General features: G+C 51.0%; 1 protein-coding gene across 2 annotated transcripts in view; it reads left to right on the forward strand.

Moving 5' to 3' along the window:
- The window catches only part of ADAMTS14 (ADAM metallopeptidase with thrombospondin type 1 motif 14), an 89446-nt gene that overhangs the window by 18663 nt on the left and 55785 nt on the right, over positions 1–14998 (forward strand). For both annotated transcript variants that reach the window (XM_033208989.1, XM_033208990.1), the window contains exon 3: positions 9761–9917. In XM_033208989.1, the coding sequence (XP_033064880.1) occupies positions 9761–9917 (157 nt within the window). The remainder of the gene's footprint in view (positions 1–9760; positions 9918–14998) is intronic.

The following is a 14998-nucleotide window of genomic DNA, read 5'->3' on the forward strand; positions in this document are numbered from 1 at the left end:
GTCCATTTTTATGTTGCTATAAGGAAATATCTGGGGCTGGGCAATTTATAAAGAAGAATTTTAGTTGGCTCATGATTCTGCAGGCTGTACAAGCATGGCTCCAGCACCTGCTTCTGGTGAGAGCCTCAGGAAGTTTGCAGTCATGGTGGAAGGGAAGAGGAGCTGGCATGCCACATGGTGACATCGGAAGCAGAATAGATGGGGGAGGTGCCACACACTTTATGCAACTAGATCTTGTATGAACTGAACGAGAACTCAACACCAAAGAGATGGTGCTAAACCATTCATGAGGGATCTGCCCCCATGGTCCAATCACCTCCCACCAGGCCCCACCTCTAACACTGGAGATCACATTTCAACATGAGATTTGGAGGGGATAAACATCCAAACTGTATCAGCATGTCAAAGCCAGGCCATCGCAGAGCCAGGAGCTACACACAAACCCTCCTGTGGTTCCAGAATGTCAACCCCAGCACTGATCCTGTGGGTTCCCTTCCTGAGCCACTGGGGCTTCCAGGCATATTTCAAAGTGACAGTGGTGATCATGAGAATCATGGCCACAGATGCAAACACTAACATGGCCCTCGTGGCATGCTTGGGACCATCCTAGGTGCCTTAGGTATATTGCTTTCTCAGAACATCCCTACAAGATGGTTGTGGTTATAATCCTGAAGCACAAGGATGTTAAGTAAGTGTCCCAACATTACATGATTTGAGAGTGGTAGAGCCAGCGTTTGAACTCAGGAACTCTCTGGCTCTAGGATCTCTGCATTTACCCACCACATTGCTTCTCCCCTGAGAAAGACTTTTGCTGCAAATGCACTGGGCTCAGCAAGACCTCAGTAGCCTTTCACCCAGCATCTCCCAGGGTGTGGGGCCTGCAGAGGTCATGACCTTGGGAACTGTGGCCAAGTGGTCATCCCAGATAACTATCTCCAGCTGGCAGAGGCTCTCTGCTTCCTGGTGTTTCTTTGAGCTTTTGGCTTGTTGTGGTAGCGCTGATGCTGCTGGTATGGGGCGCCGTGCAGATGTACGTGGCAGAGCGTGCCAGTTGTGGACAAGCCTGGCAGCTTTCAGCCCCATCCTCCAAGAGCTCCTTCTTCCTGCCTGTCCCCAAGGCTGCAGCTCAGTCTGAATCAGCTTTCAGACTTTCTCTGGCTTGGACCGAGGACTTGGCAGCCCCAGCCTCCGGCAGAGCTCCTGTGGCTTGAGTCTTCCACATCAGGTTTGAATTAGATGAAATCTCAGCGTCGGCAGGCTTTCATCCCAGCCTCTCTGACTCCCGCTTCCGTGGTAGCAGGCAGTCTGTGTGCCACATGCGTGTCGTCTCTGCATGAATGTCTGCTGGAGCGTTTGTCGTCTGTGTGAGTCACCCCTTTGTGTGTCCTCTCTGTGCCTGTGTATTATCTCTGTGCATGTTTCTCGCCTCCATTCATGCATGTTATCTTTTTAATTATTAGCTTTATTGAGATATAATTCGCATACCATGCAATTCACCCATTTAAAATATGCAATGCAGTGGTTTTAAAAATTATATTCACAGGTATCTGCAATCATCACTGCAGTCAACTGTAGACCATTTTCATCACCTAACAAAGAGACTATGTGGCCTTTAGCTATTCACCCCCAATCCAACATTACCCCAGCCATTGGCAGTGACAAATCTACTTTCTATCTCTGTGGATCTGCCTATTCTATTTGTATGAAGACACTTCATACAAACAGAATCACGTAATATATGACCTTTTGCATCTGGTTTCTTCTACTTGGCTTTTTTTCAAGTTTCATCCATCTTGTAGCATATATCAGTACTTCATTCCTTTCTACGGCAAAATAATATTTCATTGTATGGCTATATATATACATATATATAGTGTGTCCATTTATCCATTGACGGGCGTTTGACTTGTTTCCATCTTTTTTTTTTTTTTTGAGACGGAGTCTCGCCTGTCACCCAGGCTGGAGTGCTGTGGCCAGATCTCAGCTCACTGCAAGCTCCGCCTCCCGGGTTTACGCCATTCTCCTGCCTCAGCCTCCCGAGTAGCTGGGACTACAGGCGCCCGCCACCTCGCCCGGCTAGTTTTTTGTAGTTTTTAGTAGAGACGGGGTTTCACCGTGTTAGCCAAGATGGTCTCGATTTCCTGACCTCGTGATCCGCCCGTCTCGGCCTCCCAAAGTGCTGGGATTACAGGCTTGAGCCACCGCGCCCGGCCTGTTTCCATCTTTTGACTACTAGGAATAATGCTATGAACAACTTTTTTTGCATGGGCATGTGTTTTATTTCTCTTGGGTGCTTACACTTTGGAAGTGGAATAGCTGGATCATGTGGTAATGCTGTTTAATCATTGGAGGAGTATTGCCAGACTGTTTTCAAAGTGGCTGTGCTATTTTACATTCCCACCAATGTATGAGGGTTCCAGTTTCTCCACATCCTTGCCAACACTGGTTATCTGACTTTCTGATTCAAGCCATCCTATTTCTTTGTGGTTTGGATTTGCCTTTCCCTGATGACTGATGATATTGAACATCTTTTCATGTGCTTACTGCTGTTTGTAGATCTTTCTTGGAGAAATGTCTGTTCAGATCCTTTTCCCACTTTAAAACTGGGTTGTCTTTTAGTGATTGTGTTGTGAGAGTTCTTTACATATTCCAGATATAAGTCCCTTCTCAGGCGAGGAGAGGCCGGTCTCTCATGTCTTTTTGCACCCCAACCTCACCCCATCAAGTTCAGCAAGCAGTATGTGCTTCATAAACACTTAAGGACATGTTGAGGGAGGAAGAGATCTGGGTCACTTTGAAGAGTCCCTGCAGGAGCCGTGGTTCCAGGGTGTGGGGGTGTGAGGGGTGGGGCCGCCTCTCCTACCTGCCATGAATCAGAGACAACAGCCCTGGATGACCCGTTAGAGGTTCTGGCCACTGCAGGTTATGTAGGGTTTTGCTTTCAGCTGAACTGACTGATGGAACTGCCAGGGTTGGGGCACTTGAAAAGACCTAGATCACTGAGCTTGTCCCTCCTCCTTGATTTTGGGGTAGAGCAGCTGGGAAAAAGGCAGTGTCATTTACTGAGATGGGGAAGACAAGGGGAGGAGTGGGTCTGGAAGTCAAACTTAGAGTTCTGCTCCAAAGTTTGAGATGCCCCGTGGAGATCCAGTCTCTATCAAGGAAGCTGTTGGACAATCATAAAGGAATTCCAGGAGGAGCCAGGGCTGGGAATATAAATTGGAAGTCATTTGCAGCCATGCAGTACCTAAAGCCACGGACCTGGGGACGTGCCAGGGAGAGCTGATGATTGTAGGAGCTGTGTGAGACCAGGACAAAGAAGTGATTGCTGGCCATGGCCATGTGGTAGTCAGAGGTGAGCAGTTTCCAGGAAGTGGTGGCTCTAGAAGGCCACTTGGGGTGGGTAGAGGAGAAGCCAGGGGGCATGGAGGTGGTGAGTGTAGACAACACTTTCTGCTGTGGAGGGAAGCAGTGACACGGGCAGTGGTTGGGCAGGGATGGGAGGTAGGGAGTTTCAAAGATGGGGGACACTCGAGTGTGCTTGGATGCGGATAGTAATGGTCTTGTAGAAAGGAAAGCGTGATGGAGCTGGAAAGGGGGTGCTAACTGCAGGAGCTGAGTCCTGAAGGAGGTGACAGAGAGGTGATCCTGAGCACAGAGTGGAGGGGGGACACATCCAGCCACAGAAGAAGAGAGGGGGCCCAGCTGTGGGAGGACACTGGCACTGGCACAACAGGGTGGTGGGAGCCTTGGAGTATGAGACTGGGGGTGGGCCAGTGTTGGGGGTTGAGCCATTTGGGAGAGCTGGGACACAGAATGTTAAGCTGTTAGTCTTAACAGGGAAGTGCAACAGAACCTCAGCTTCATGCTCACTTGAGGTGAGCTGCTGATTTCAAGTGAGACCAGTAGGCACCTGTGTGCACGCGTGGAGTAGGTGGATGGTCGGGCTGAACCAGGGTGGAGAAGCTTCCCTGGGACAGCAGAATGGAGGGAAAGAGGGTGAGAGAGTATGGGTGTTTGCAAGAGAATTATTGTGCAACTAGACCTAGATGTCCAAAGTGGTGAGAAGGGAAGTGAGGAAGTAAGCATCATATCTTGGAGGTCCCGATGAAGTTTAATAATAACTGGAACCAAGTGCTAGGGTTAGGTGAGCAGGGCAGTGGGGGAAGGGAAGGGAAGGAGCCGCCTGTGGTGGAGGTTTCTGGGTTGTAGCAGCCCATGTGGTCTAGCCAAGGAGTGTGGCTGGCAGTGGCTGGGAACAGTGCATGCAGATTGCAGGTGGCCCTGTTGAGGGGAAGCGGCCACCCATTGAGGAATCTGGTGGAAGCCATTTCTGATTCTTGTGTGTATCACTCCAGCATCCAGTTGCTGGGTTTCTTTTGTTTGCTACAGTGGAACAGTTTCAAGCTGGATTTGCTGGAGGCCTAGAACTTGAGACAGCATCAAGGGGTGTCCGTGGAAGTAAAGCCCTTGTGATAGAAGTTCCAGAACAAGTTCAGGCCCAAGAATACACTCTCCTTGGGAGGTGGTGGGATGATTGGCTGAGAGGTGGCCTGCTCTGCTACTTTCTCCTCTGGGGAAGCCCCAGATAGGCCAGCCTTGGAAGGAGAAAGGAGAGGCAGTCTGGCCCACCCTTCAGCTGGCTTCACTGGAGCTACCATCTTGAAATGGACCTTCTGGGCATTTGGCAAAGGTAGGCTGGTCCAAGCAGCAGCAAGCAAGGGGACTCAGGATCCCCCTTTGCCAGGGCCTACAGCTGTCCCCTGAGAGCCAAGCCACTTGCAACTGTCTGGACCCCAGGCCAGGTCCTTGCTCATTGACTCTGTACCTGGCACAGATAGAGCCCTGCCCATGTCCCACACGTCTCCCAGTCCTTGGAGATCTCTTCTGTGCTCCTCTTGGAGATCTCTTTGTTGGCTCCGGGTACCCTCGCCTCCCAGTTTCCATGCACATACATGCAGTTTGAGAATAGATGTACTTTTATGTACGCATGTACACATACATACTGATTTCAAAATAATTTGGCCTCAATTACCTGCTATAATATTTGGGACCTTATCCTGATAGTAGACAGCTGTGGGTGACACGCTGAACTTGTTCAGTTGTGGTTCACAGCGGGACACAAGGTGATTTCTAAGCCAGCACTCACCTCCCTAGTTGCCATGTGACCATGTCTTCTTTGGGTGTCCTGGGCTTACACCTGAACTTGGGGGCTCCCCCTGAGAGAACCCATACTGGAAAACATGTTAACATGGCCTGGAGGCCTCTGGATGAAGAGGTAGGCCAAATGTGTTACCTTTGCAACCAAAACGATGTCATGTTGGAGAATCCACAGTCCTTCCCATCTTCCACCCTCACCATATTCAGCCACACACCTCCCAGGGAAGGCACCTCAGAAACAGCCACATTAAAGGGAGTTTAGCCCAGCAGAGAGTGGTCAGATTTGTGCACTGGAGAATTTCCATTTGGGGAAATTGGACAAGGGCCTACGGGTATGTGGCTCAATTGGATGTAATCAACGATTCTTTGTTTTAGTTTTACTGTGTGAAGAAACTTTCTAGTACATATTTCCTATTTATTTACCGTTTGTAAAAGAATAAGGTATAGGTAGAAATTCAGTATGACTGACATTTATTTTCCATCCTATCAGAATTTATTTCTCCTTTTTTTCTTGATTTTTTATACAGAAATTTGATTTGATTTTAGCACTTTAAAATTAGCCACCACTTTTCAGAAACATAAACATTCTATAAATTGTGAGACGGGAGTACTTTAGTGAAGAGGCAGAAAGCCAGAAAGTTCTCACTGCCAGCCTGTCTACGCTGTGTGGTGCCTGGTTTCCTGGCCAGGGCAGAGATTCAAGGGAACTTGGGCCAAACCTCTCATTGTGCAGACAGGGAAACCGAGGTCTGAGGGGAAGGAACTGGGCCCATCTTGTCTCCCGGTCTGGTGGCCAAGCCTGCTTTCCTGTCTTCTCTGTCTAGGAGGAGAGTCTCTGTGGCCCAGGAGGAGCCCAGACCTGGATGAGAGCTGCCTGTCAAGGCCTGGGTGGGATGCACGCAATGGGACAAGGACAGTCTCTGGGGAGGTTCCGCCCTGATCCCTTGGGGGCTGCTGAGATCCAGTCACAAAGAAATTTAGAAACTTATTTCTCGGATTATGCAGGACAGGGCTTGGTTCTGGCTTCTTTGTCCTAAACAGTTTACTGGGATGGGGAAAGACAGATCCTTTAACCCTTTCCTGGGGAGAGGCCTAAGGGTGTGGAGGCTGGACCAGACCCAGCGTCCTGGGGGTTCCCATTCTGCTGAGAACAGTGAGGGTGTGATGAGGATGGTCTGCGTAGGGGTAAGAATCCTTTTAGGCTAGGTGGCGGGGGAGGTCACCTGGGGAGTGGGAGGGACTGTTTCTTTTATGGGCTGTGCCCTGCCCTTCCTTCTCATATTCTTGGTGAGAGGTGTGCTGGCCTCCATGGGAGGGTTTTGCCCAGAGGTAGAGAGTTGGAGAATGAGTGTCCTTGCTCTGCAAGGTCAGACCAGAGGCCCAGGGATTTGCAGGTGGTATAGGAAAGCAATGTTTTCTTGCTCCAAGTGGCTCCTGAGGGCAGAAGCAGGCCTGGGGGATGAACCCAGGTAATACAGTATTGTGGTTAAGAGTGCTGACACTTACTTGCTGGGTGACTGGGCCAGTTACTTAACCCTTCTGAACCTCTATTTCCTCATCCATGAAATGGGTCTAACATTAGTGCCTACCTTATAGGGCTATAAAGATAAAATAAGATAATGTATAAAAATATGAGTGGCAGGTACTGTTGTTAATAACAGTGATAAGAAGACGATTTATAAACGATGGAAAGTAGGGAAGTGTGTTCACGCTGAATACAATGTTAGGAGTGTCCCTACACAGAATCTGTTACATCTTGAGGGAGGGAGCTCTCTGTCACTGGAAGCATCCAAGTAAAAGCTAGAGGTCTCCTAACTGGGGGTGTTGTCAAAGTATGATGCTTCAGACTGGGATGAGCACGATGATCCTGAAAGGTCTGTAGCCCATGATTGTGGGCCAGAGGAAGGGGTGGGCTGGAAGGCAGTGGTTTCCTTTTGGAAACTGTATCCCTCATATGAGGCACTGAGCCCTCGAGACCACGTGGAGTCTCTGGGCTGTGGGGCAGGGAATGCCAGGCTTGAAGGATCCTCTTTGTGGAGCCATTTAACCAAGCCCCAGAATTGGAGTGGGCCTTGACCAGGTGCCTGGTGTGTGGGAGGGGCTGAGTAGAGCCTTCCATTTCTTGCTCTGGAGAGTTTACCTCTGCTAGGCAGCTTGAGAGGTGTGATGGACTGAGACGACGCAGGCCACTGCCCTGGGCCAGCCAGGTTTGTGTGCCCGTGACCTGGATGGAGCAGTGGCCTCTGACTCATGCTGTCTCTTGCTTGCTTGTTCCAGGGGTACAAGGGACCCAGGGGTCCCTCTGGGTATCAGACACGGGTATAGAAAGGGGGATGGGATAAATCATGCAGGGCTTGGCTGAGAGTTCATCACAGGCCCTCATGGCAACAAAGCTGTGGTAGGCCTTGGAGGCGTGTCCCGGGCGTGGAGCCACCAGCTGGAAGACAGGCCTCCCGTCGGGGTTCTGCAGGTGCACGGCGGCAGAGGCCCTTGGATTTGGCCACCACTTTTTGTCCAGGTTTGGGCTCAACCTCTGTCCCTGAGCCTGAATGCCCTGGTCCCCTCCCCACACTGTCCTTCCTGCATTTCCACTCTCACCCAGGGGCCTTCCCCTCTACCTCGTATGCTTTTTCCTTTTCGCGTCGGTTTCTTTTGCACCCTAACAATTCTCCCTTCTGCCTGCTGTGGAAACCTGGGCTGACAGTCCCTGGGTGACCATGTGACTCAGCCTGGATGGGACTGTGAAGGGAGAATCTCCTTGTCTCTGACGGCAGACTGGAGATGTGTCTGCAAGGACAGGGGATGTATAGCTTGTCTTGGAGGAGGGAGGGTGAAGCTGGTGTAGGGGGAACTGAGGGGAGGGATGGTAAGAGTGTTGGGTCTCTCACTTCCAGTCTTAGCCCCTGCCTCAGTGTGTCCTGGGGCTAGTACCTTCTCCTTCAGGTCAGGGGGTTTGAGTTGAATTTCTAATCCTTGCAACCAGGAACCTGATGGATAGTCATCCTTCAGGACCCACAGATGGCACCTCCTTTGGGACATGTGTCCACACTTTGTCATAGCACTGGGCAGGACATTGGCTGCCCTCAGCTCTTGGGCCTTATTTTTCTGTTTCTCCCTGCCCATAGCAGGCACACAGTAGGTACAAAGTCAAACTGCTCTGCATGGATGCATGTGTGCTCAGTGTAAGATTTGACATTGACATTTTAACAAGCACATCAGAACTTTTGCAGACAATTGAGTGTTATCTGATAAAATGGTTATAGGCAAGCCTCAAATTTGTTCCAATAATGCCATTTTTCCCTGGAACATTTCTTGGCCTCTTGATTGGGCCTGTTGATGAAGCACAGAAGGCAACCGTCTTGATTTGGCTCCAAAATGATGCTTTCTGTTTGATCCACAGAAACAGCTAGAAGGGGCACAGAAAACGCTGGCTGCTGTTGGCGGCTTAGTGGTAGGTGTTCAGTCGGACTTGCAGGGGGCTCCTGAGATGCAGCCTCAGAACAGGAGGAGGTGGGGAGTGGGTGGAATTGGGTTGTGTTTTCACTGGAGTTCCAATTCAATGGAGAAGGACCAGTGAATTTATAGAAACGCTTCCTTCATTCACTGCTTTGTGTTCACAGCTGCGCTCCCAGTGCTTGTTATGTAGTAAGCACTCAATAGATACCTGTTGAACAAGTGAAGGAATTCAACAAATATTTGTTTGTAAATAATGCCTATGATTTTCCATCCACCGCTGTAGGTACTCTTAGTACTTTGTAGGATGACGTGGTGTGTGTGTGCGTGTGCGTGTGTGTGTATATACACATGTGCATATGCAGACACACATATGTTAACCCACATCTAGTTGTATGTTTCATTGGCCCCTGTGATAACTGCCTTCACTGGGGGATCATAACACATTTGCTGGGCTTTGCCATCATATATTTTTTTTGTTTTTATTTCCAAGGCCAACACCTGATTTTTTAAGGGAATATTTGATGTAGGGAAACATTAGATTAAAAACACGCACTCCTGGCTCATTATCGTGAATGAGCATTAGCTACCCTCCTCCCCGTCCCCAAACCCCCATCTCGCCACGTGCACACCCATGTGCTTTCAACTTGAAATAACAGCGCTTCGTATTGAAGTGGGGGACCAGCACACCTTCGGGATAATGAGCCTTTGCCCCTAGGATTTTCCTGTCTGTCTCTAGGTAAAGCCAAACCCTTGTGATGTGCTTCGGGCTGGAGTGCAGTGCCTTGCTGTGTGTGCATGTGCCTTATGGCAGTGGCTTTTGTGCCTCTGCTTTTTGTAAGCAATAGAAGCTCTGATGTAATGAGATTTTATGCAGAGCCCCATGGATAGACAATACAGTAAAAGTGGATCTGCTTTGCTGAAAGGAGGGTGGGCCCCTTTGCTCAGGTTTCCTACCATCTCCTCCCATTCCCCTGCCAGGGCCTCATAGAATGTCATGGAATCCCAGGGCTCCTCAAGGCCCTGGAGGAAGAGCCTGCATGCATGTAGGGTCACATATGTGTATTCACAGATGCTCACCTGTCGGCTGTACTGTGTTCATGCCTCTTCTCTCTCTCTTCCCCCGTGCTTGCTGTCCCTGGTTCAGGCGGGTCTCATCCGCACAGATAGCACCGACTTCTTCATTGAGCCTCTGGAGCGGGGCCAGCAAGAGAAGGAGGCCAGCGGGAGGACACATGTGGTGTACCGCCGGGAGGCCGTCCAGCAGGAGTGGGCAGAACCTCACGGGGACCTGCACAATGAAGGTAGGCTGTAGGTAGGGGCCTGTGCGCTGCTTCTTTCCCTACCTCTGGAGTGTTTCCCGGTAACTTCTGTCCTTACGCTGTCCATGCCTGGCCTCAGTCTTCTTATCTGTAAAATGGGACTGGGCCACATAGACCTGCTGTACTGGCAGAGAAACCCCATTGCGTTCTAGGAGCTGCTGTAATTGGCTGGAGCTAGGGGCCAGAGGAGCCACTTGTGTCCTGAACTGTGGTCCCTGGGACTCCAGAGGTCTCTGAGGAGCTCACCATTTCTTCTCAAGGCTATTTCTGAGCCAAGGCAGAAGGTAGAATGCCTGCAGTGAGTTTACCCCCCTAAAGTCAACTCAACCGTGTGGGAACCACAGGAAAGGAGTTATTAGGGCACCTGCAGGGAGGCTGCCTGGTGTCAGGGCGTCATGGTCAGCTGTGTGTCCTGTAGACCATTTTACAATTCTTCAAGTCTGTCTACTGCGTGATCCTAGGCAAGTTACCTAAAATCTCTGAGCCCTCATTTTCCTAATCAGTAAAGCAGAGATGATCCATGTCTACCTGTAAATGTTATATGTAATGGTGATGGTGTCTATGAAAATCCCAGTATAGGGCTTGGCATGTAGTAGGTGCTGGATAAATGGCAGCTCTCCTTACAGTACTATTAAGGGTAACTGCTGACGTGTTAGGGTGGGAACCCCCTGAGGGAAGGGGCGTCCCTGCCCCCAGGTGACCGGTGCAGGAGCCTACATACCAGAGGCACTCAAGACTTATGCTTGGGCAAATAAACTGGATGTGATAAGTGCTGCTCCTGGGCCCGTGGTCAGCTTCACAGTGTCACAAAGCTCCTTTGGCCAAGAAGAGATGAGGAGGCCGTAGGTGAAATCTGGTTATGACTGGACCACACACACCCTTGTGCCAGCTCCCTGTGGGACTGGGCTTGGCGTGAGAAATGCCTGGAAGCCAGTTGTCCCCACAGACAGTGTATCCATTGAAGCTCCATTTGCTCTCCAAGTATCACTCACAAGAGAGCCGTGGCACCAGAGCCAGAGGATTCTGCAGGCCTAAGGTGGGGAGGGCAGGGCTGGTGGGGCCTCTGGGAGCTGGTGTGGATTTCAGGGCACCCTTCCCTCCACCAGGGTTGGGAAGAGGAATGAGTCTCCCCTGGGCTTCATTTTTTTAGGCCAATTCTGAATCCAAAGACCATAAGGTCCCGTCTTTTAGGAAGAGATGTTGGGGAAGTTCAGCTCCAGAGCTGTGAACTTAGAACCAGCTGCATCACCAGCCACCATAGTGGGCAGCTGGGAAGCTGAGACCACTGAGCACATGGAGCTGGAGTTCAGACCCAAAGAAATGTAACTGTGACTCTTGCCCCACACCAGGCTCCAGGGCTGGAACTCCAGTGAAGCCAGGCCCTGGTCCGTCTATGGGCCTTCCTTAGAAAGACCAGGGGCAGGAGAAGACTTTCTTGGAAAGCTGCGACTTGCACTTTTATTTGAAGGCCAGTCGTGGGGCTGAGCCCAGTGTGGGGAGAAGCATTTCTAGGCATGCCTGTCTCCATTTCACATACTTGATTAAAGCCAGAGGCTTCAGCTTGGCTCTTTGGGTCTGGTTTTCTGCACACAGAGACGTGCCTTGGAGGCCTAGCCAGGTGCTCAAAGCCTGCCTAGCAGTTGGCTAAAGGCTTTAGGGGAATCTCCCTCAGGCTGGGGACCTCTGCATCTCCACCTATCCCCATCCTCCACAGGTGTCCCTCCCCTTGGTTCCTCAGACCTGGGAGTCTCCTGGGTCTCTTATCTTCTCCTACCCAGGCTGGGGGTCCTGGAGGACAGATGCCAAGTTTCCATCTCTGTGTCACTCATAGCAGCAGGCCTGTCCCTGGAGGAAGGAGAGCAGGGAGGCATCAGAGCCTCCACTACATGGGTTTGCTTACTGGGCTGAGTCTGTGGAGGGGATTCCAGCCCCCTGCTCCACCGTAAGGGAGTCTGAGGTGCACCAGTGAACCTGGGGTGGAGGGGACAGTTCCTCTTGGCACTCAGGAAGGCCACAGCTGCTGCTTCCTGAAAAGGGCGTGTGGGGGGACACACCCCACCCATACACTCACGCTAACACACTGACACAAACACACACTCACACACAGACACACCCCACCCATACACTCAGGCTCACACACTGACACAAACACACACTCACACACAGACACACCCCACCCATACACTCACGCTCACACACTAACACAAACACACACTCACACACCCGCACACCCACACTCACACACAGACACACCCCACCCATACACTCACGCTCACACACTGACACAAACACACACACACAGACACACCCCACCCATACACTCACGCTCACACACTGACACAAACACACACACACAGACACACCCCACCCATACACTCACGCTCACACTGACACAAACACACACACACACAGACACCCCCACCCATACACTCACGCTCACACACTGACACAAACACACACACACAGACACACCCCACCCATACACTCACGCTCACACACTGACACAAACACACACACACAGACACACCCCACCCATACACTCACGCTCACACACTGACACAAACACACACACACAGACACACCCCACCCATACACTCACGCTCACACTGACACAAACACACACACACACAGACACACCCCACCCATACACTCACGCTCACACACTGACACAAACACACACACACACAGACACACCCCACCCATACACTCATGCTCACACACTGACACAAACACACACACACAGACACACCCCACCCATACACTCACGCTCACACACTGACGCAAACACACACTCACACACCCGCACACCCACACTCACACACAGACACACCCTACCCATACACTCACGCTCACACACTGACACAAACACACACACACAGACACACCCCACCTATACACTCATACTCACACACTGACACAAACACACACACACAGACACACCCCACCCATACACTCACGCTCACACACTGACACACACACTCACACACCCGCACACCCACACTCACACACAAACACACCCCACCCATACACTCACGCTCACACACTGATGCAAACACACACACCCGCACACCCACACTCACACACTGACAAACACATACTTATACCCACCCACATTCGCACACCTGCATACACACATACAGACCCCTCTACACACTCACACACTCTCACAACCCCACATCTACCCATGCTCACACACATTGACACCCCCCACATACACACCCCTTCACACACTCGCACACTCTCAAACACACTCACACACACACATATACATACACACCCATCATGAACTCCAAAGAAGAGTTAGGTGATCCTTTCCCAAGGCTCTGGGGAGAAACTGAACTGTTCAGAGTCCAGGGGAAGGAATTCCCAGTGCTGGGCCCCCAGGCTCGATCTGGCCCACACCCCACGGCCCTGCCTTGGCCCCGAGGCTGTGTCTTGAATGCTCTCCTGCTCCAAACACTGCCCTCTCCTATTTAACCCATGGTCCTACTCTCCGGAACCCCGTTCCCACCCCCAATTCCCTCCTGAGAATACGAATGGGGTATGTGCTCCTGCAGCCAGAGCTCCAGCTCTTCTTGGGGCTGCCCATGCCAGGGACACCAGCCGGGCTTGGGCTCAGGGCGGCTGCTTTACAAGCAATTGAGGTAAAAGTCACCATTTTAACCATTTTGAGGCATACGATTCACTGGGTTTTTAAAACTATATTCACAATGCTGTGCAACCATCACTTCTATCTAATTCCAGAACATTCCCATCCATTAGTTGTAGTTGCTCCTGTTTCCCCACCGTCCAATGCCCCCTGGCAACCACTAATCTACTTTCTATCTTTCTAAATAAGATATCTATCTTTCTCAATAGGATTTGCCCATTCAGGATGTTTCATAGAATGAAATCATACAGTATGTGCCTTTGGTGCCTGGCTTCTTTCACTCAGCATGTTTTCAAGGCTCATCCATGGGATCGCCTCTCTTGATGCTTCTCTCCTCTTTATGATGGAACTCCCATCCAGCGTACGGACATGCCACATTTATCATTCATCTGGTGGACACTGGAGTTGTTTCTATCTTTTGGCTACTATGAAATGCTGCTGTGAACATTCGTGTGCAAGTTTTTATGTGAACATACTTTTTCAATTCTCTTGAGTACATACTTACCAGTGGAATTACTGGGTCACATGGCACCTCTAGGTTTAACTGTCAACTGTATTTTCAAAGCAGCTGCACCATTTTCCATTGGCCTGGGGCTTCTTGGGTGGCTCATGGCAGCTTCCCAGTGGCTGGTGGGCCCTGCTCTGCCCTGAGGGTTTTCTGCTCCTGTCATCCTGAAGGATGAGGGACCCACAGAAGAGGGTGTGGCTAGAGCCCCCCACAGCATCCAAGGCTAATGCTGGCTGGTCCTCCCTAATTCCCCAGAAAGTCTGCAGAGAGAGAATTATGGCTGTGCCCTGACAGAGTGTGGTCATGGCTGGGGGAAGCCTGAGTTTACTTTCTGGGCTGTTGTCATGAAGCTGCTGTGTGACCTAGGGTGAGTGGGGTAACCTCTCCAGCCTTCCTGTGACATGCCTGGCAGGGAGGGCTCTGAGAGGTCAAATGCGGCATTCCACTCGCAGGGCTTACACTTCTGGGCACAGCCCATGTGTTGAGGGTGACTGTTCTTTTTATCCCTGCTCCATGGAGGGAGCCTTGTGCCTTCCTCTCCCCTGCCGAGGGCTGCCCTCCTCTCTCCCAGGAGTTTGGTTATGGGCTGCTGGGCTTGCCATTGGCTCAGACACCAGGGCCACCAGAAACTGCCTGCAGTGTGAGCTCAGAGCGGCGCCAGCCTCAAGGGTAAGTGAGGACGAAACCCACCCAAGCCCTGCTCACCAGGCTGTGCGTCCACCCAGAGGGCTTTCCCTGCCAGGCCAGTGGCCACACATTTTTCCAGCTCTTAAGTCTAGGGCTTTGTTCCTTTGCACTATAGTGCCACTCAGCAAAGAGGAGATAAAAACAAACGGTAGCACCGAGCCCTGTGTGTTCCCTGTTACCCGTCCTCAGATCCCCGTTACCTGAGAACCCGTGTGGGTA

This window comes from Trachypithecus francoisi, unplaced genomic scaffold (assembly GCF_009764315.1).
Source record: "Trachypithecus francoisi isolate TF-2019V2 unplaced genomic scaffold, Tfra_2.0 Lachesis_group9, whole genome shotgun sequence".
Taxonomy (NCBI): Eukaryota; Metazoa; Chordata; class Mammalia; order Primates; family Cercopithecidae; genus Trachypithecus; species Trachypithecus francoisi.